The sequence below is a fragment of the Myotis nattereri genome (genome assembly GCF_964212035.1).
Source record: "Myotis nattereri genome assembly, chromosome: 17".
Lineage (NCBI taxonomy): Eukaryota > Metazoa > Chordata > Mammalia > Chiroptera > Vespertilionidae > Myotis > Myotis nattereri.
This window is the reverse complement of record NC_138092.1, coordinates 8,963,574-8,985,017: the sequence shown is the minus strand read 5'-3', so window position 1 is coordinate 8,985,017 and position 21,444 is coordinate 8,963,574. Positions and strand designations below refer to the sequence as shown.

Genomic DNA, 21,444 nt, shown 5'->3' with positions numbered 1-21,444 from the left:
CCAGAGGGTCTCCGGTTCAATTCCCAGTCAAGGCCAAGTACCTGGGTTGCAGGTTCTCTCCCTGTCCCCGGTCAGAGCATGATTGGGGCACGTGCAAGAGGCAACCAGTTGATGTATGTCACATCGATGTTTCTCTCTCTCTCTCTCTCTCTCTCTCTCTCTCTCTCTCTCTCTCTCCCCCCCCTTTCTCTGAAAAAGCAGTGGAGGAAATATCCTTGGGTGAGGATTTACAAAAAATAAAAATGCAAATGAGCTAAGGACAGATTTAAACTTGGATCTATATCACCTCTGTGGTTCTTGCTTATTTAGACTTTTTTTTTTTTAAATATATTTTATTGATTTTTTACAGAGAGGACTGGAGAGAGATAGAGAGTTAGAAACATCGATGAGAGAGAAACATCCATCAGCCGCCTCCTGCACACCCCCTACTGGGGATGTGCCCGCAACCCAGGTACATGCCCTTGACCGGAATCGAACCTGGGACCTTTCAGTCCGCAGGCCAACACTCTATCCACTGAGCCAAACCGGTTTCGGCTAGACTTTTTAATGATGGGAGACTTTAAGCTTGTTGTGTGTTTTGTGGCTCAAGTCGCAGAAGTTATTGAATCTTTTAAGCTTTAGTGTGTGTTTTCCGTTTAAAAAAAAAAAAAATCCTATTTCCCACATATAAAACCCTTTAACAAGTTCTATGTTCTGGTAAGAACAAGGTCTTATCAAACATCTACGTGTCCCAGGGACTTTCCTGCTTTTCCCGTCTCTCCGAGTTGGTGTTCCTGTCCCTCCTTCACAGTGGAGGAAGCCGAGGCACTCGGGAGCGGAGTGACTGTCCCTGTTCTAGAGCAGGACCTCCGGAATAGCCTGTTTCTTCCTTACCAGGCAGCACAGACTCCAAAGCGGGTTTGCCTTCCCACCATGCAGCACACTGGTTACCTGAGACCCAAACTGTGTGGGCCTCTTCTCAGGGCTCTGAAATTCAGTTCCATGATATAATGGTAAACACCAAAAGTTACTTCTCAGGGACCTACATGCCTTTCTGGAAGTGCTGCAAAAACCCAAAAGAGTGCACAGGAATTCCCAGTTCTGTGGCCGGTCTTCTTCAACCTGTAGACCTGTGGTTCTGCTCAAGTAACCAGCAGCCACCACATCACACCGAACGCTCGGTGGCACTGCTTAGCACGAGAGCAGTGCTGACGCTCGAGCACAGGGCTCTTCTGCCTCTGGCCTTGGCACCGGCTCTTCCGGCTGCCTCTTCCCTCCCTCACGCCCTTCCATGCTTGCTGCGCAAGCGCCACCTCCTCAGCGAAGTCCTCCTGACCACCCGACCTCCTCACCAGCCTCTCTCTAACCCTTCACCCAGCTTTGTTTCCCTGCACAACACTTATTACTTTATATATTTACTAGAGGCCGAGGAGGCGCCCCACGGGGGGCCGGGACCCACACCTGACTCGCAGTGTCCCCCCATCCCCCTGGCTCCGGTCCCGGCCTCACCTGCTCGCGCAACCTCCTCCTGTCCTGTCGTGACCCGTTCTGGCGTCCTGGCCTAATTTGCATATTATATATATATTTGCTTATTATATTTCCTGCCTGGATTAGAGTAGGTGCTCATTAAGTCATTATTGAATGAATGGATGGATGCTGTGAACACAGAAGGCCTGAAGGAATAAGTGGCTGATGTTCAACCTTTATGGGGCTATGCTATTGGTACCCTCCCGCTGTCTGATGATAACGGGAAAGAAATGAGAACTCCTACCAAGAGGAGGACAGCAGGAGAGGCCCTGAAAGAACAGAAACCAAAACCTCTGACCTCAGATTATCAACAGGCTTAGGTCTGGCTTTGCCAAAGCCATGAAAAACCTGGACATTTAAGAACACAAATTAATCTTGCAAGATGTAATGGATATTTAAGGTGGTTAATTCCAGACAGAAGAATAAACAAGTTTTCCTTACACGGGCAGACTATGTCAGCACTGTGGAGCTTACGTGAGTAGCAATCATATTGTCAGCGTCATCCTTCTGAGAACGCCAGAAAGACACGTTCTCCTCAGCCTGTCCCCATCATAGAGCAATTTATGGTTGCAGCCCCCACCTGCGGCTGCTTCTGGCACCTGAGACTGTGGGCAGTGACCCAGAATGGCCGTGTGAGTGAAGAGGTAGCTTTGGCAGCAGGAGCTATAAAGGACCTTTGCTCACACACCTGTGATAACACTGCAACTGCCATAGGACAGGCTGGCCTGCCCCAGACAGCGGGTCTCTGCAAGCTTCAAGGCTCCCTGGGGCTGGGGGTGGCACATGGAGGCACATCGTATGCCCGGTATCTGGGCCACACCCATTCAGGGTGACTTGCTTTCTGCTCTGCTGTAAGGATGGGTTTTAATACAATTTTAAATAATTGGATACTTATTGTGCATTCACCTAGAAACTGAACGGCCTTTAAAGTCAGGATGTTACAGAAACGGGAGAAAGCACTCAGTCAGCGGACCTCGAGGGTCACTCATAACCCAGCTACCGCAGCTCTGAGGCCTCCCGTCCCTACAGCCTGGCTGCCGCGTGAGGGGGTCCATCCCCCTTCTCCTTCCTGGTGCCCCCGCCGGCACACGGAGCCTTCTCATTTTCAGGTTGTATTTCTCATCGCCATGTGGCATAGGGCTAAAGAAACTAAAATGTGGGCCTAGAGAGGTCCCAGGATCTTCAAAAGCGGTCATCCGTATACCCTTCTTCCAGAGATGGTAACAGGCAGCCCACTTAGATTTCTGTTTTATTTCAGAAAGTGGAGTTCACAAACCTCTTGCTTCCTTCTGCTCCAGGCTCTCTGGAGACCAAGACGGACCTTTTCCCCTTTCTTAGGACAATTGGTTTTGCTGGAACACCAAGGATGGTTCTCCCAAAATGCAATTCTAATAAAAAACTATTCTATCCTTTCCAGACACTTGACCTGCTGACTAGATGGTAGCAGCTCGGAAGACCGTAGTTATTGATCGATTCAAAACAGACTGGATGACTTGTTCGTTGCCCCAGGGTTGCGCTGAGTAGCCACCCTATGGGGTCCCCACCTGCAGCTTGGTAGGAAACAACATTCTCTAGCAGCCTTCATGCAACTGGCAGGGCAACGGCCACAGCCTGCCTTTCTTAGCAGAGGCGGGGGCAGTCGCTGTATTGTTTCTGGGTGTTGGCATAAATGTGGTCCTGCCCTGTGGTCCTTCAGAACAAAAACACTTGAGGTTGAATCCCTTTTGTTGGGTTAGACGAGGGAGTGCATTGAGCCCCATGGAAAACAGACGGGAGGACTCCGACAGATGGGGAAGGGTCACTCCCCACAGCAAGGGTGGGCTGGAAGTGGGTACTATAGCAACCCACGGAGCATGAGCCTTTGCATGAAAGGATGGCTGGATTCCCCGGGTCTGCCCGGGCAGGGAACCTGGCTGGGTCTTTGTCAACCAACGGATGAGAGGCTGGCTTGCAGCTGTGCAGTGTGACAGTTGGGTTGTGTTCAGACAGATCTCTCCTGTGGAGATGGCATCCCTCCTGGGTTTCGCTTTTGCTGCATGTGTGTCAGTAAACCAGTGGCAGACCAAAAGGGATGCAGTGGCAACGACCGACCCCAGGTACGGTACGGCAATAAGCAGTGAATTTCTGTGTGTGTGTGTGTGTGTGTGTGTGTGTAGAGAACTTTAAAATGGACTAAAAGTCCGTTTGTTTTTTATTATATTCATGCTCAAACTGTTCCCAAAAAATATCAGTGATAAAATACGCATCCCTCACAGGGGCAGACTTATCCCAACCGCGCCCCCCCCCCCCCCCCACACACCCCTTCGTACCCCACTGGGATAAACAAGCACCAGGTGAGAAAATTCTAAGTCAGTCAGAGTACACAGAAAGCAAATGATGCCTAAGATAAGATAAAAAACGTTTTTATCCCTGAAGCTCCCCTTTGTGCTAGGAGTCTTTCTGCTGTTGGGCTTTGTGTTTCGGTGACCTATTGCTACTTTTAAAGCCACCCCAGGACTGAGGGCCTGACAGCAACAAATCACTTATCTGCTGACAGTCCTGCGATGGCGGCAGGTCTCCGGGAGGACGCCTCATCTCTTCCATGCCAGGGCTGCCACATCCTGGGGGGCTTTTTCGCTCATATGCCCAGGGTCCCAGCTGGAACGGGCTAACTCTCCAGGGGCTGCCCGCGCAGCTTGCTTTTGCCACTGGCCTTTCCACGGAGCTTGGGCTTCCTCACGGCATGGCGGGCTCTTCTTATGTGGCAGCCGGCTTCTCCCAGAGTGCAAAGCGGCTGTCGGGCTTTCTTCATGCCTGGCCTCGGAAGTCCTAGGACATGTTTTCTGCCACATTCTATTGGTTAAATCAGTCACAGGGCCAAACGCAGATTCCAGGGCGGGGGGAGTAGACTCCGCCTCCTGATGCAGGAGATACTGTGTGACCATCTTTGAAAACATTGCCTGCCTCGTGTTGTTTTCTCAGTCCTAACGAGGTATTGTGGGCTTTTCCATTTTGCCTTACTGGTGGTAGAACTTACCAAGTTGGAAAAGATGAGTCTAGATTTGACTTTTAAAAATTAGACCCTTATAACGATCATGCCTTGGTTCTGAATGGAAAGAGGATCTCTTCATAGATTCCTACGGAACAAGAGATTCTAGGACTCCCGACATAGAAAATATTAGGATGCGCCTGATTTGCCAAAACCTAAAACCCAAAGCATGCTCAATGCCGTGAGACTGTCCAGTCCACAAGCCACAGGCTTGGTCTGCCTCCCGAGAAAAAGTCAAATGGCCACCACATTTTGGTTATTATTTCTGGGTGTCGGATAATCCCCTGCACTTTGATGTGCATCCTTTAAAATCAGTATTGTTGGAAGTGCACTGAACATGGGATTCCTGTGCGCGTCTTTCATAGACTGCAGTGTACGCTATACCTGCTGCAGGGTGCTGCTACGAGTCCCACCCTGGGTCAGAGAATTGCACCTCAGTCCACACAGGATCCACAGGAGAACAGGCGTGCATGCACATGGCTCCCTTGCCTTTGCCAGACACGTGCACGTCCAGAGCTTTGGTTTGGAAAGCATTTCCAAGCCCACTGTCTCCTATTCTTCTCACTCTGAATCATCAGCGGAGCAGGCAGGCCACGCGGGGACTGCCCACAGTTCGCAGGTCTAATGGTGGAATAGAGGTGTCACCTCCCTGGTCACTGGAGAGCTTAGATGCAGAGCCTGGCGGGGGCGGGGGGTGGGGGGTGGGTGAGATCAGGTCTTCTAACCCTCCTTCCTCCAGGGTTTCTGGGGGTTCCTGTCTCCACCTCCAGGGCCTGGTCTGAGGCCTCCTCTGCCTCGCCCTCCCCCAGGCTGAATGCTGAGCCCGCGGGCAAGTTGTCAGCAGCCGGTATCAATGACCTCAGCCAGGTGGGGCCGGTCCCGACCTTCAAAGGGTGGCCCGCACCCTCTGTCTCTGGAGCCAGACTTTCCTCCCAAGAAGTGGGCCTGCCCGACCTGCCACATTTCCGGGTTTGTTTTTAAGAAAAACATATTTTTATAGATTTCAGAGAGGAAGGGAGAGCGAAAGAGAGAGGAACATCAATGCTGAGAGAGCATCATTGATCGGCTGCCACCTGGGGCCTGAGCCCACCACCCGGGCATGTGCCTTGACCGGGAATCGAACCCGGGACCCTGTAGTCAGCAGGCAGGCCGCGCTCTACCCACTGAGCCACACCAGCTGGGGCCGCAGCTCCGGTTTCGGGCTCCAGGGGCCTGGAGGGGCCTTCTGGGGTCTTCAGGCTCCAACACTCTCCATGCCCTTCATTTTCATCTCGCAGCAACAACAACAACAAAGGACTTGAATCCACAACCCACGGGCCCAAGGCGCTCTGCCGCCTCCGCGTTCGCCCAGCCCGCGGCGGGGTCCCCGGGCTGCACCCCAGCCCCCCTCGCCGCCCGCGCGGCCCGCCGGGCCCACCACGCCCCGAATCGCCGGCCGCCCGCTTTGTTGCCCGGGCTTGTTTCTCACCCGGAGCGTCGCCGGCCCGGCGCCAGGTCACGTGCGTTGGCGACAGCCTCTCGCAGGGCGGCCCCGCGGCCCCCGCGGCCCCGATTGGCGGAGGGGCCGGCGCGCCGGGCGGGGCGGCGGATCAGCTGTTCCCGGCGCCGCACAACAACAAAAGGCGCAGGCGGCCGGCGGGGCAGCGGCAGCTCCGAGGCCGGCGCCGCGCAGTCCCCGAGCCGCCGCCACCTCCGCCCGCGCCGCCCGGTTCCGCGGGGCGAGGCGCTGCTGCTCCGCCGCCGGTCGGGCCCACGTAAGTGCGGGGCGGGGGGCTGGGGTGGGGGCCGCGTCCGCTCCCCGGCCGCCCCGACGGCGCTGCCCGACCCGCGCGCCCGGCCCGTGCGCTCCCCGGACTCCGGCTTCCTCCCCGCCCTCGGCGGGCCCGCGGCCCAGGTGCGGCGGAGGCGACCTCGCGGACCTGGGCCGGGCCGGGCCGGCGCAGGGTGGCGGTTGGTGTTTGGTTTCTGCCTCCTCCCCCGAGCGCGCCCTGCTTTCTGGGCCGCGGCCGGACCTCCTCCGCCTCCTCGCTCCCCTCCACCTCCTCCTGCGCTCGGCCGTTGGGCTGGGGCTGGGGCTGCCCGCCGGGGGCTCCTGGGCGCCGCCCTGGTGCGTCGTCCCGGTCCCTGCGCCCCGCGCGCCCCCTCCGCCTGCCCGCCCGGCCGGGTCGCCCTCGGGACACTGGGCCCGGCGGCTCCCGGAACCCGCAGCCGCCGCCGAAGCGTTCGAAGCGCCCGCCCACCTCTCCGTGGCGGGTTCGTGGCCCTGCGGGTTCTGCGCGTCACGGTCTGAGGTTGCACCTGTGCAGAGAGCGCTTACCCATCGGAATTAAAATCCTGATCCTTTTCATCCGCGGTGGTTGCGGGTTTTCGAGGCGCCCTACATGCTGGGTGCTTTATGATGTTATTTTATGGATAGGAAACCCAAGGCCCATTAAAAGGACAGTGTTTTCTCTTTCAGAGATGGAGATGAATTTAAGAGAGGCTTTCTTCTTTTCATTGGTATTACCCAATTATGTCTGCTCATCTCCTGTTAATTCCAGTTTAAAGTAGATTAAGGAAGAACCCCTTTCCATCTGTAACTTGGAAGGACTTGCGCATATGTTGCTAAAAGTAACACTTTTCTGAATACAAAGTAGGTTTGGGGAAAGGGTGGGGGGAAGTGGCCTGTGGGGGTCAGTGAAGGGAAGTGATAAGGATCCTGACATTGCTCGGTAATTGAAATACGTTTTTCATTGCAGATGTGAACAGCGCTTGGGAAGCTTTTGATTTTAAGTTGTGGCCACTGTAATTGTGAACTGGCAGCATGATTTTCAAAGGTCCCGCCTGGAACAGGGTCTTAACTAATTTCTGTGACCAAGGTCTCTCTCTCTTTTTTTTCCCTTTTCATTCTATTTTTTGTTCTTTTCTGTGAGTGCTCCTTTATGTTTCTTTAGGGAATGGCCCTACTTTCAAAGTTCAAGGTTAACAGGCCATGATTTACCGCCTATGGCTGTCTTTGTCCACTGTCACTCAGCCTCCAGGCCAACACCGGTGGGTCCCTGGGAGACTCCCCCCCTGTAGCTAGAGGACTAAGGGTCAAAGTGGGACCAGCAACGACAACTTTCTTGCTTGAATTTCCTGAAGATTAACATGGGTTTTAAATTACTCAAACCAGCATGTTTATTTTTCTAAACTAGTGAGGGGGACGGGATGTAAAGAGAAAGATAATTTTGAGGCCGCTTTTCAATGAGGATATGTTTAGTTTAGCCACCTGGTATTTCGAAACTGTCAAGAAGCCGCATCTGTACACAGAAGTCAGATCATCAAAGCTGTGGGATTTTTATTTTTTAATGTTGTTTTTGGAGCCGCCTACTGGCAGCCAAACCCAACTGAAAAGTGCTGTTCTCGAGTTCACAGAGCCGGAGTGGAGGCTGGGAGGAGCCTGAGAGCCTGGGCCTTGAAAAGCAGTGGCGGCTCTCGTGCCGGCTCCACCCCTCACCGGCTGTCACTTTTGAGCAAGTTTCCGAATTTCTGAGCCTTGGTTTTCTTAGTACATTGGGACCCGTAAGCACCTCAGGCCCCTGCCGCACGCCATCAGCACCCAGTACATGGTAGCTCAGGTTATTCTATAAACAGTTTGCCGATAAAGACACTCAGACCCAAAGATGCTGAATTACTTGCTCAGCTTGTTAATATTTACCGGATACCTCCTATGTGCCAGGTGCTATTTTAAGTGGTTTCCACTTAATCCTTACTAATCCCCATTTTGGAGGTAAGAAAACTCAGGCATAAAAAGTTACCAAATATCCTAAATTCAGGCAAGATGCAAGTAGCAGAGCCAAGATCAAACACGGCAGGCTGACACCAGAGCCAGGCTGCCTGTAGGTTGGTGCCTTCAAGCTAACAAGCTCCTTCAGATTAGCAACCCCTTTCTCAAACTAGAATGCTCTTCCCCAGAAGTATCAACTCAGCCACCTTCCTCTGCTCACAGAGCATTTCTACTCCTGTAATATGCAAAACATTGATGATGAAATGTTAAGTAACGGGATACAAAACTGCTTTCACTAGACTATCACTGATGATAAACAGAAACGCGTATAAGGAAAGCTAGACTCCAGCCTTTGCTCTAGCCCTAGAGCAAAATGTACCCTACGCTAACAAAGGCTGCAACAAGACATGGAATAATAACTCTTTTCTAAACTTCGTATAATGTTATTTCATTCACTTTATAATGAAAAGGACATTTCTTAAAGGGAGGTGTTTTGAGCCAGGGTTACAGGGACAAAGCTGCCTTGAAATGCTGGGGCCCCAACAGGCACTTCGTCTTCTTTCTCCACTGGGGTGAGCCTGCTCAGTGGAGGCTGGTTAAGGCTGAAGGCTTGCAGGTGCCCCCCAAAAAGCAGCGCCACCCGCCTAGGCCTCGACTGAATTCGGGGCTGTGTTTGTAAACCTGTCCTCTTGGGGATTTTCACTGGAGCTTTATCATTGCCCTAGAGTCGTGAATATCAGAAAGTCAGAGACGTGGTGAGGAGTGAAGCCCCTCCTGCTTTGCTCTTTAGCTCCACATGGAACCAGCCGGGTGGAGAGCACTGTATTGGTGGGAGCCAAGGCCCAGAGTGGCAGTGACTGGGTAGAGAGAGTCCCTGGGTCACCGGGAGGCTAGGCAAGACTCCGTTCTGTATCCTTCCCCTGGGAACCAACAGGTGTGTCACTGAAAAACCAGCAGTGACTCAAGAGATGAGGATGAGCCTCTTGCCTGGCTGTGCTCCTGAACACGGCGCACCCCAGCTTGGGTGCCCTTGTAGGGCCTGGGACACTTGGCGGCCGCCTCTGACTGCAGGAAAACAAAAGATTGGCGTGTGCCACCCCATGGAAAAGCTCCTCCGGACACAGACCCCTTTCCTGGGACAGGGTGGTGTGTGTTCAGGACAAGCTGGCTTCCATCGCATGGGTTTGGAGCTGTAGCCAGAGGGGCAGTTTGCAGTTTGGGAACCCACACCTCCCCAACCATAGTGACCCCAGCAGTGTTTTCTGTCTTAACAGCTGCCATTTGTCTGGTCTGGGCCCCATGTACCATCACAGTTGGGGGACACGGAGTTCCCTTAGGGTAAGCAAGGGTTCTCCTGTGGGTGTGTCCTCTGCCATCCCACCCCCTAACCTCCATATGTAAGAGGAATGGAGCAGAGATGTTTAAAATAACTTTTTCCCCTTCTAGTTTATATATGCAAAACCTTTACTTACACCAAAGCTTGTGACTGTCCATCTTTGGGATAGGTGTCACACCACAGAAGGGCAGGCGAACTACATATCCCACTTTCTCCTAACTTGTACATGGAACGTAAAGCTGAATTTGCATTCTCAGACTAGAGCTCCAGCCCTTACGACTTGGCCACGTTGCTTTCCAGAAGGGTTTCAGGAAGACTGTTACGCAGTGACATTTCCTGTTTACCTGTTTTCATATTTAATGGCTTAGGGGGATGGGTTGTGACCGCAAAAGTATTCAAATGTCATTGATTTGAAGACACATTCGTAGTACTACATAGTCATAATAGCATGCCAAACAATTGTAACAGTCCAATTTGGATGTAAAAACGTGAACCAGGAATCTCATGAGCTACAGATTCTAACTCATTTACAGCTAACGGTGAATGCTTTGGAAGTGAAGTGTCAGCCCTGGCCGGTGTTTCTCAGTGGTTAGAGTGCCATGGGTTCAATTCCCAGTCGGCACATATCCAGGTTGCAGGTTTGATCCCCAGTCGGGGCACATGCGTGAGGTAACCAGTGTTTCTCACATTGATGTTTCTCTCTACTCCATCCCTTCCTCTCTCTCTAGAATCAGTGAAAAACATCCTCTGGTGAGGATTTTTTTTTTAAAGTGAAATGTCAGAAGTCTGAAGTTATGGATTCAAGGCTCATGCTCATGAGAAAAAGAAGTGTCATTTAGTGAGGCGCCTTTCATCCTCTTGGTGGTCTCATCCACTCTTACGGTTTCTGTCACCCACTCTGCGTTGACAACTCCCAAGTCTGTGCCCCCAGCCGAGGCTGTGCCCTTGAGCTCCAAAGCCCTATATTCAGTTGCCTACTAGACACCGCCAGGTGCATGCCGTGAGGTTTCCCAAATTCAGCCTGTCCAGAATGTGCAACCTGCACCTTATGCAGTATTCCTGTTCTGGTGAATGGTCTCACCATCCTCCAGTTGGCCAAACCTGGGTCATCCTTGACTTTCCCCTCCCTTTCATTGTGTCGCCCCATCCAGCCTGTGCTCAGCTGTCCACCTGAATCCTAGACAGACTGAAGGTGCCGCCTTCTCACTCAGTGGCAGGTTTCCTTCTCCCCTTCCTCCATTCTTGATCGTCTCAGCCACTCAAGATTAAAGTCACTGTTGAAGGGGTTCTTCTTCCCCTGACCTCCTCCTGCGTAGATCTGAGGGACAACCAGTACCTCTTCCATGGCATATATCACGCCGATTGTTACACTCGCCATGGAGGGCTTTATTTACTACTCTCTTCCCTGCATGTAACACTACGTCTGATGCCTACTAAGTGCTCAATAAGTATTTGTAGAGTAGTCGATGTTGACTGAGAACTTTGTGCCAAATGCCTTGCCAAGAGGTTGCCTGCATTATCTCATTTCATTTTTTTGTATATATATTTTTTTACTGATTTCAGGAAGGGAGAGGGAAACATCAATGATGAGAAGGAACCATTGATCGGCTGCCTCCTAAATGTGCGCCCCCTACTGGGGAGCAAGCCCGCAAAACTGGCAATGCGCCCTGACCTTGAATCAAACCGTGACCTCCTGGTTCATAGGTTGATGCTCAACCACAGAACCCTTGGATCTCACCTTGGAGGTGGTGACTGGCAGAGTGGGGGGGGACACCAGGAAGGTTGTCTTCAACTAGGATGAGAGTGGTGGAGGGAAGTAGGTGGGTTGAGCCACACACAGGCAGCTGGAGTCAAGAGCACTTGCTGACAGTTGGGAGGAGTGGAGGGATGGGGAGCAGGGCGGTCGGCCAGGCGGAAAGGAAGCCAAGGGTAACTGTGGGATGCTGCTGCTGCTCACAGCATGGGATGAAGGGCGGTGCCTACGTTTGTGGGGAAAATTAAAAGTTCTCTTTGGTGTTAGCTTTGATATGCTCTTCAGGTAACCAGGGAGACATGAATACATAAACCTGGAATAAGATCAGACAAGGCTGGAGTTCCTCGTTTAGAACTCACCAGAACTCCCTGAGGTGGACTGCTGCCAGTGGCAACAGTGTTAACTTCCCAACTCACAGGACGGAAGCCGCAGAGCCAGCACTGAGCCGGGCACACGGACCTCTGCTGCCCCTGCACAGTGCATGGCTGTTTCCACCTTCGTTTCCTACAGTGTCAGTTTTTCCATGCCAGCCGGAGGAATTGTGAAGCTTAAAGTGTGCAGTACTTGCCGATTTTACATGCAGTTAGGTATGCTTATAGTCACACACCAGAAATGCAGAGCTCGAGAGGAAGTGAGCCAGGGGAAGATGAGGGCCTGGCATAGGGGGACACTGTCACTGGGTTCATTCGGCAGCTCCTGGGCAATTGGCTATCATATTGCAAGACTGTTAATATCTAGTTTTTGCTCCTCTACTTACAGAAAAGCAGTATTGCAGCTTGAAATTATTTAAATGTATAAATTTATAATGAAATAAATTCCAATTTATCCCTTATGGTAAACGGAAAGGTGTGAAAAAGAACCAAGTCCTTCCCTCCTTTTTTTTTTTTTTCTTTGCAAGTCTCCAATAGTATTTTTACTCACAATGCTCTTACCTCATTAAAAAAGTGAATTCGCCCTGACCGGTTTGGCTCAGTGGATAGAGCATCAGCCTTTGGACTCAAGGGTCCCAGGTTCGATTCTGGTGAAGGGCATGTACCTTGGTTGCTGGCACATCCCGGGGGGTGTGCAGGAGGCAGCTGATCAATGTTTCTCTCTCATCGATGTTTTTAACTCTCTATCCCTCTCCCTTCCTCTCTGTAAAAAAAGCAATAAAATATATTTTTTTAAAAAAAATGAATTCTAGAATGAATTGCCATTTTATTTACAAGAAACCGTTCCTAATTCATATGATAAACAGTTAAATTTCCGTTTTGGATTTGATGCTGCACTAAGAGCTGAGGCAACAAAAATGAATGGCATTGTCCCTGCCCTGAAGAAGCTGTCACTCTAGCCACAGAGGTCCACGTCCTGTGGGTGAGACAGTGCTCGCCACATCAGGATGGGCTGGGAGCGGGCGGCGGCTTGGGACCCTTCCAGGCCAGAGGCACAGCCTGAATTGGGCTGTGAAAGTAAATTCTACAAGCACTGAATCCATTCAGTTTTTGAAAATGTTTTATCTTTTAATTACAGTTTACATTCCGTATAGTTTCAGGTGTACATCAGAGTGGTTAGACGGTCATGTACTTTACAAAGTGTCCCCCGCATAATTCAAGTACCAACCCGGTACTATACGTGGTTATGACAACATCATTGACTATATTCCCGACGTTGTACTTTACATCCCCATAACTTTTGTAGCTACCAAGCTGTACTTCTAAAACCCTTCAACTCTTTTACCCAGTCCCCCAACCCTCCTCCCCTCTGGCAACCATCAGTCTATTTTCTGTATCTATGCCAACGCTTTGCTTTTTATTTCACATTTTAAGACATTGAAAGGTTGTGTTTGAGCACTCATGTATGTTTTGTAAGTAATGGCTGTTGCAGTTCTTATGTTTGGCTCTTGCAGGAAAGGAACAGCTGTAACTGAAGGCTAAGGCATGTGCTTTCTTCTGAGGGTGTATGTGTGCACTTTTATGTAATTTTCTTAATCCTCACCCAGGGATGTGTTTGGTTTTTGTGGGTTTTTTAAAATATATTTTATTGATTTTTTTACATAGAGGAAGGAAGAGGAAGAGAGTTAGAAACATTGATGAGAGAGAAACATCCATCTGCTGCCTCCTGCACACCCCCTACTGGGGATGTGCCTACAACCAAGGTACATGCCCTTGACCGGAATCGAACCTGGGACCCTTCAGTCCGTAGGCCGACGCTCTATCCACTGAGCCAAACTGGTTAGGGCGTGTTTGGTTTTTTAATTGATTTTTACAGAGAGAGAGAGGGAGGGAGTGAAGGAGGGAAGAAGGGAGGAAGCGAGAGAGAGAAGAGAGAGAGAGAAATGAATTGAAACATGAATCAGTTGCCTCCCGTACACTCCCAGACTGGGGATGGAACCCACAACCTGGGTATGTGCCCTGACTGGAAGTTTAACCTGTAACCTTTGGTGCATGGGACAATGCTCCAACCAACTGAACCACCTGGTTAACCCTGTGTGTGCACTTCTGAAACGACATACACATATTATATAAAGAGATGCTGATTTGAAATAACCTTATTTTTCTGTTTTATTTTAGGGATAATGACTCTCCTCCCTGCCGAAACTGAAGAAGCACCTTGTGCACTTTAATCTCCTGTCAGTGCATCAGGCTGACTAAAGACGTTTTGAAATCTCAGCTATAAAGACATCCAGCCAAAGTCTCAATCTTGCCTTAACAATGTTCCAGAGACTGAACAAAATGTTTTTGGGTGAAGGCAATACTTCCAACCAAGAACCAGAATTTAGTGAGAAGGAAGATGATGAATGGATTCTTGTCGACTTCATAGGTAAGGTATCTTCTGCCATTAATCATCCAGCAAAAGTGGAAACACTTGCATCTTAGTTTTTGCATAAGAAAATCAAAAACTTTGAAGGTTCTTAAGACTTAAAAGTAAATAAACAAAAATTTGTATTAAAAAATTGCAGAAACAGCCCAGCCATTGTGGCTCAGTAGTTGAGTGTTGACCTATGAACCAGGAGGTCATAGTTCGATTCCTGGTCAGGGTACATGCCTGGGTTTCGGGCTTGATCCCCAGTAGGAGGTGTGCAAAAGGCAGCCGATCAATGATTCTCTCTCATCATTGATGTTTCTCTCTCTCTCCCTTCCTCTCTGAAATCAATAAAAACATATATATTTTTTAAGTTGCAGAAACATCCTGTGCTAGGTGATCACTTAATGAAATTGATTGACATTAGATGTTCCAGTTTTGCAATTCTTATGCCCTGATCAAATCAGGGGCACTTAAAAAATGTTTTTATTTATTTTCGAGAGAGAGGAAGGAAAGGTGATAGAAACATCAGTGCTACGTGCCCCCAACTGGGGCCTGGGCCAGCAACCTGGGCATGTGCCCTAGCCAGGAATCAAACCTATAATCTCTTGGTTCATGGTTGAAACTCAACCATTGAGCCACACTGGCTGGGCAAATCAGGAGCACTTTAATAGAAAACCCTCAGACTAGATAAGCAAAAACCATATGGCTGGTTACATGTTTACTCGGTAGAACAGAAATAGTCTGAAAACCTTCCTGCAAAGCCAACATAATCCACCCCATACAGTGATACACCACACATACACAGTGCTCAGGAATTATTTTATAGTCTGTGAGTGAACAGAAATGATTTTGTTTCTGACCTAAATAAAGGAAGGAAGCCTGGTTGGTGTGGCTCAGTTGGTCGAGCATCGTCCCATGCACCAAGAGGTTGCAGGTTCGATTCCTGGTCAGGGCACATGCCTGGGTTTCAAGCTTGATCCCCAGGGCAGGGTGGGGGTGGTGAGGGTGTGTGCAAGAGGCAGCCCATTGATGTTTTTCTCTCATTGATGTTTCTATTTCTCACTCCCTCTCACTCTAAAATCAATAAAAACATATTTTTTAAAAAAGAAAAGAATGTGCCCTGGCCAGCATAGCTCATTTGGTTAGGCAGCGGTTCTCAACCTGTGGGTCGCGACCATTGGAAAACACATATATCATATCAGATATTTACATTACGATTCATAACAGTAGCAACATTACAGTGATGAAGTAGCAACGAAAATAATTTTATGGTTGGGGGTCACCACAACATGAGGAACTGTATTAAAGGGTCTCGGCCTTAGGAAGGTTGAGAACCACTGGGTTAGAGCATCGTCCCAATGTGCTATTGTTGCAGGTTCGGTCCCTCATCGGGGCACATACGAGAATCAACCAATGCATGCATAAATAAGTGGAACAACTAATTGATGTTTCTCTCTCTCCCTGTCTCTCTAAAATCAATAAAAATAAATTTTAAAAAATTAAATGAAGGAATGTGAGCATCAGCTAATAGAATCGCTCTCCTTTTTCTGTTCTCTGATGTGATATCGTTGTGACACTCATCCTCCTGTGGGATTTCAACGGCATGTGGATTCCGGTCTAGACACTTGCACTGGGTTGTCGGCAGCAGAAGACGAGGATGAAGACATCATTGAAGAGTCACCTACCGAACATCCTTCAGTCTTTTCCTGTCTACCTGCATCTCTTGAGTGCTTGGCTGATACAAGTGATTCCTGCTTCCTCCAGTTTGAGCCCTGTCCGATGGAAGAGAGCTGGTTCATCACCCCTCCGCCGTGTTTCACCGCCGGAGGATTGACCACGCTCAAGGTGGAAACCAGCCCGATGGAGAACCTACTCATCGAACACCCCAGCATGTCTGTGTACGCCGTGCATAACTCCTGCCCTGGTCTCCACGAGGCCAGCTGTGGGGCTGACGAACTTCACAACGCCAGCAGCTCCAGGTACGTCGTATTTGCTTCTCTCCACAGGCATTCTGGTTAGCATGTATTTTATTTATTTTTACTACAATCCAAAGCTAAGTTTTTAGAAGGCGCAAGAGTAATTTTGTTAGAGATTTATGGAAGTATGTGCATAGTGCACAAGGCAGCTGATGGTATAGAAAACTTGTTCAATTTAGATTTTTTTTTAAAGTTATATCTCCTCTTAATCTGTTTTTTCTTTGTCTTCAATGCACATGTTAACATGTCTGACCTAAGTAAACATGTATTTATTTTGCAGAAAGCTGACATGCTGAGTAATTTTCAGTAGTAAACACTTAAGGGAAGAGGATGATTTTGTATGAATGACATTCAAATATAAGATATCATGGGGAAAAAAGAAAAATATTATAGCATGCTCCAGTTATATAATGGAGAGCCGTTCCATTTATAATATTTGGCTAATGCATGGAAAGAAAAGACTGGCATTTCTGCTTAGAATCTAACCCTGGTACTGTACAGCGGATTGAGAGTAGCAAATTTGACAAGAATAGTATGTCTTAAAATAAAACTCTTCTCCTCCAAGTAGTCCTAGCGAGGTCACTTCAAATGGGTCTTAACCTTGAAAACCTGAGATGTCGTAGGCATGAAGTAAAATGGTTGTTTTACTAAAACATTTTGCTCAGAGTTGTTTTCTGCCTCAGAGAGGAAAGGTTTCATCCCCAGTGTTTGTTGACACATGGGTGGGAAGCCGTGTGGCCTGACAGGCTGTTTCAGTGCCAGGTGGGTTGAGGGCCTAGAGAGGTTCAAGGAGAGTGCCTGGTCAGTGACGTTTGCTATGTTCCAGACATTTTGTGGCCTTTATCCAGGGGGTATATTCAAGATTGCTCCTCCCATAAAATAAAGTTCATGGCAGCTAATTAGCTCCAAGTCTGCTTGTCCATGATGGACATGAGTGGAAGGTTCCCTGTGGTGTTGAGTACTGCGAGGACGCTGCGCTGCCTTCATGCCCTTAACACCTGGCAAGGGCAGGTGAACTCGATTCTTTGGAGCAGTTCAGAATATTCCTGTGGTTGGTGTTGTCCTCCTAAGGGCCTCTTTTTGGATCGTCCAAGCTGACTCTGCAAACTAGACCATTGTGTATATCTTCTATTTCCTGTTTGCCAAATATAAACAAAGCCCAGACAGCTCATTAATTTGTTAACTTTACCAGAGTTTGCTGTACTCTTAAGTCTCGATATTGTAGATTATCTTGAAGGAAGATAAACATATGCTTGTACCAGATTGAAAAACAATTTGCTTATATAGTTATCCAGGCTTTCTACTAGGTAAGATCTTTGATGGGAAATGTGACCTTAATTAGCACTTTATTCAGCGCCATAAGTTTATTAAGATGTCAGTGTTTCAGGCATTCCAACAAAAATTTACAATATAATTTTTTTTGGAGGTGATACTGATTTAACTGTGTCATACTTAATTCAAATTAATTTCTTCAGTTCTTAAAAATTCTTCCTGATTCTGATCTCACCTTTGAGAAATTCCATTCAAGAATTTAGCATGATTAATAGTCATTTTAAACTTACTGTCATTTGTATATATACTCTTCAATATTTTAAAGTATGTGTGTCTGTATGTATGAGTATATATATATTATATATAAGTATATATATACGTATATTCAGCAGCTTTGGAAATAACATTATCACAGAAGCAGTACATATGTATTGCAGAAAATAGAAAATGCCAATGTGCAGAAACTGGAAATGACAGTCGTCCTACCCCGAGAGGAATACTGCTGTGATCCCAGGGCATAGCCTTCCAGATTGTTTTTCCCGTATGTCCTTGTGCACCCGTGTGCACACACATATACCCCATTTTTAACCTACATGGGATCAAGCTGCATATGCTGTTTTATAATCTGCTTCAGGCAATGATCTCCACCTATTTTTTTTTTTTTAGTAAAATTTCATTGCATCTGCTACAAAAACCATGCTCAGATTTCCTCATGGAGCCCAGAGCATTCCGTCCAGTTTGTACAAAGCAGCATCCGGTGCAGCCTTGCACTGCATTTGGTTGTATGTTTGTAGTTCTGCAGCAGTGAGACTGTCATTTCTTCTATCTTGTTTTTGTATCTTTTTATACTTCAATAATGACACATAGGGAAGTATGTACTTCTCCATATGTAACAGTTCAAAAAACACATTTAACTTCATATGAATTCTCTCCGAACATGAAGTACTGCAAGTTATTATAATAACTAAAATATTTCTTAATATCCTTATTTTTGGATTTGAAATTCTTTTAAGGCCTACTAAATCAAGATAGAAATTAGGTGTTACCAAAATTAGGAAAATGGTTATGTAGTAATTATTTGTATTTTCTGAACAGGAAATAAATTATGGTTTTCAAAAGTTAGATCGTTTTCATTCTATTTATCCTTGAAAATATTAGTACAAAGCACATAAAAGCAAGGTGCTTTATAAGTACAGATGAGCTTCAGCTTGTGTGTTTTATTGTGTTTTAACCTTTACAAATACTGTAATCTTAAGTAATATATGTGCCTTTCATGACCCATAGTAAACCAGTTAAAATATAGAAAAGTTGACTACATTCTAATAGTAAAATTAAATAGTATTTCAAATCTTACTAGTGATTTAATAGCTCACCATTTAACATTGTAGGGCCAGGAAAAGCTGCTTATAAGACTCACTGGCACAGAGTAAGTATATTCGCTTTGAGCCTGTGTGGTATGTGTTATCAGTCTGAGCAGGGAGGTTAAGGACTCAAGGCGCCACCTTTTAAGAACCAGTCTTCATTTTAACTTCTCTTTATTAGTTTCTTAGTGGGACCTGCTTCCATTATGTTTTTTAAAAAACTATATTAAAAAAAGAAGTGTTTTCCTCTAGTTATTGCAAACAGTATACTATAACTGCCTTTCCTGTGTAAAATATCCCTTAAAAATCTTAAAACTCTCCAGTGTAGTTTAGATATATCCTATTTCACTAGCTTTTAATATAGAAAACATAATAATCATATGGTTTGTAGCCAAGGGTCTTTATAATACTGTTATGCAAATATTGTTCTAGTAATGAGTGGCTGCTCCTTACTAGAAAGGTGTTGAGTAGATTTTCCTTGTGCGTATTTCTGTTAAATACAGTGTACACCTTGTTTCCCAGAGCATTGTACTTACAGACAGAAAACGCTGTGAAGGCGCTTTGCCACGGACCTCAGCATCCATCTGCTTTGTAACCATGCCCTCCACAGTGAAACCTGTGTTAGAATCCTGGTTGGTCAATCATTGTGACCTTAACACAGCTCAGTGCCTTGGATTTCTGTTCAGTAAAACATAGAAATTAAAATATTTTCCTATTAAGATCATGGCAAGAATTAAAATACAGAATATTTGCAAAATAGTTGGTAAATGCAGATATTCAGTAAATGTTAGTTTCCTTCCTAGAAAAGCATATGCAAATGCATTTGCTTTGCAATTGAAATTTATTCAAAGTGTAAAGCACTTTTTATTTAAAAAAAAATCCACCTAATTAACCACCTGTCAATTATATGGCATATTTCTATTAAAAGTTGGCTGCTTTCTACCACTGTCTGTCAGAATGATCACAAAATATAAACTTGTCTGTCAGCCATGAGACACTAAGTTCTCATTCAACCATAAATTAGTGTGGCAAATTGAATTGCTGACATACTCTGTTATATAATCCATGCCCATTTGTTTCTGTTTCAGAGTGGAAGCTCAAAATGAAGTGGGGCAGCACATTCACTGCTATGTTGCAGCTGTTGCTGCTCATGCAGCTTTTCTGGAACAACCCAAGAGTTTTCGCCCCTCCCAGTGGATAAAAGAACACAGTGAAAGACAGGCTCTGAACAGAAATAGCCTTCGTCGCCAAAATCTTACCAGGGATTGCCACTCCCGGCAAGTCAAGCACAGTGGCTGGGCTGTCCACCAGCCCTGCCCACGTCAGTACAATTACTAAGAATTTCAAGTGTGGTTGGTTGGCTTCTCTTGGTTTGTACATATGTGTGTGGATGTGTGTGTTTGGATGTGAAGTCTCTATAGCCACTTGGTGACCAATCACATAGTCGTTTTGTTAGTGCGTTTAGACACTATCTTGAAAACCAGATTTACATGCTGTGTATCACATAATGCCTTGCTCTTAACATTTACTTTTTGGTAAATTTTTTCAGAATATTTTTGGAAACATATCAATACAATGACAGTGTTTGGTGATGTCTTTAAATCTATTAAAATGTACATGAATTAGCATTTTAAAGACATTTCTTCTCAAGTGTGAGAATAGGCATCTTTCGATTTCATTTTATTTTGTATTACTTAATCAATCTTTTGAGTAAGCAAAAATTTATTCTCAGGGTCAGCCATACACTTTATTGACCAGTACTTGATAATCTTTTCTGTATATAACGAATACATTTTTACACACTAACATGAGCATTAACAGGTTATAGTTGCCATAGTTATAATGGAATTATGGCTGAATTGTCTTTTGAAAGAAAACTTGATATATTTCTCTGTGTGTGGTGTTTTGTTGTTTTTTCCAGATTAGCCATGCAGTTCATTTTGGAATTCAGGTACATTAAGAGTCAGTGAACAGTGCATTCAGTAATTCCGGCGTGGCTGTGACGTGGTCCAGACATGGACAGGTATCGTGGGACGAGAGCACTTGTCTCACATGCAGAGGGGTTAGAGTAGACCTGTGAAGTTGCAATTGGAAAATGTGTGTCCGTAACTAACCTGTTAGTGCACTCTTTAAGTTGTTTGGATTCTTTCCTGCCAGCTCTGCCCACTCACCACCTCACATCGGCTGTAAATTCCGAAGTCCTTGTCCAGGCACTTGAGTGATTTCATGTTACACCTGCGCACGGGGACAGCGACAGGCTTTGTATTCCTGATGCAGTGGCAGGCGAGGGCAGGGGAGTTCTTGGGGTCTCTTCTCATGGCATCCAAATGAAGAGCGACAGGTTGGCTTTCTTCAGTTTCCATCTTTTGTTTTAAGTCTGGCTTCAGGCAGAATCTTTAACCACTTTGGCTTGTTTCCTCCACCAAAAGGGGAGCAGGCAGTTACCTCCTGGCATTTGATTTGAAGTGGGTTGTACAGACCGGTCTTGTGTGAGATTCCAAGGGCCTCTCTACTGAATCTAGTGATGGGGTGGGGCTGTGGCTGTTTTTCTGATGAGGCCGAGTGCAGCGTTTGATGCCCAGCGAGGCCAGTTAACTCAACACCGAGATCTGTTTCTTACCGCTAGCCAGTCACTTCATTTCTCAGCAGCTGTGATGGTTCTGCTGAGCCGTCCACACTC

General features: G+C 47.1%; 1 protein-coding gene across 1 annotated transcript; it reads left to right on the top strand.

The window, feature by feature from the left end:
* The first annotated feature begins 6,129 nt into the window (after positions 1 to 6,129).
* Positions 6,130 to 20,329, top strand: TP53INP1 (tumor protein p53 inducible nuclear protein 1). Its single transcript, XM_081111717.1, has 4 exons — positions 6,130 to 6,288; positions 13,921 to 14,170; positions 15,777 to 16,134; positions 19,853 to 20,329. The coding sequence occupies exons 2-4, from the start codon at positions 14,062 to 14,064 to the stop codon at positions 20,100 to 20,102; spliced, it is 717 nt and encodes a 238-aa protein (XP_080967843.1). The 5' UTR covers positions 6,130 to 6,288; positions 13,921 to 14,061; the 3' UTR covers positions 20,103 to 20,329.
* Positions 20,330 to 21,444: the final 1,115 nt, after the last annotated feature.

Excerpts from the sequence above, each read along its gene's own strand:
- TP53INP1 (XM_081111717.1), top strand. The coding sequence starts at position 14,062 with ATGTTCCAGAGACTGAACAAAATGTTTTTGGGTGAAGGCAATACTTCC. Across the intron at positions 14,171-15,776 it reads GATTCTTGTCGACTTCATAG|ACACTTGCACTGGGTTGTCG; the intron begins GTAAGGTATCTT and ends ATTCCGGTCTAG. Across the intron at positions 16,135-19,852 it reads CACAACGCCAGCAGCTCCAG|AGTGGAAGCTCAAAATGAAG; the intron begins GTACGTCGTATT and ends TTTCTGTTTCAG.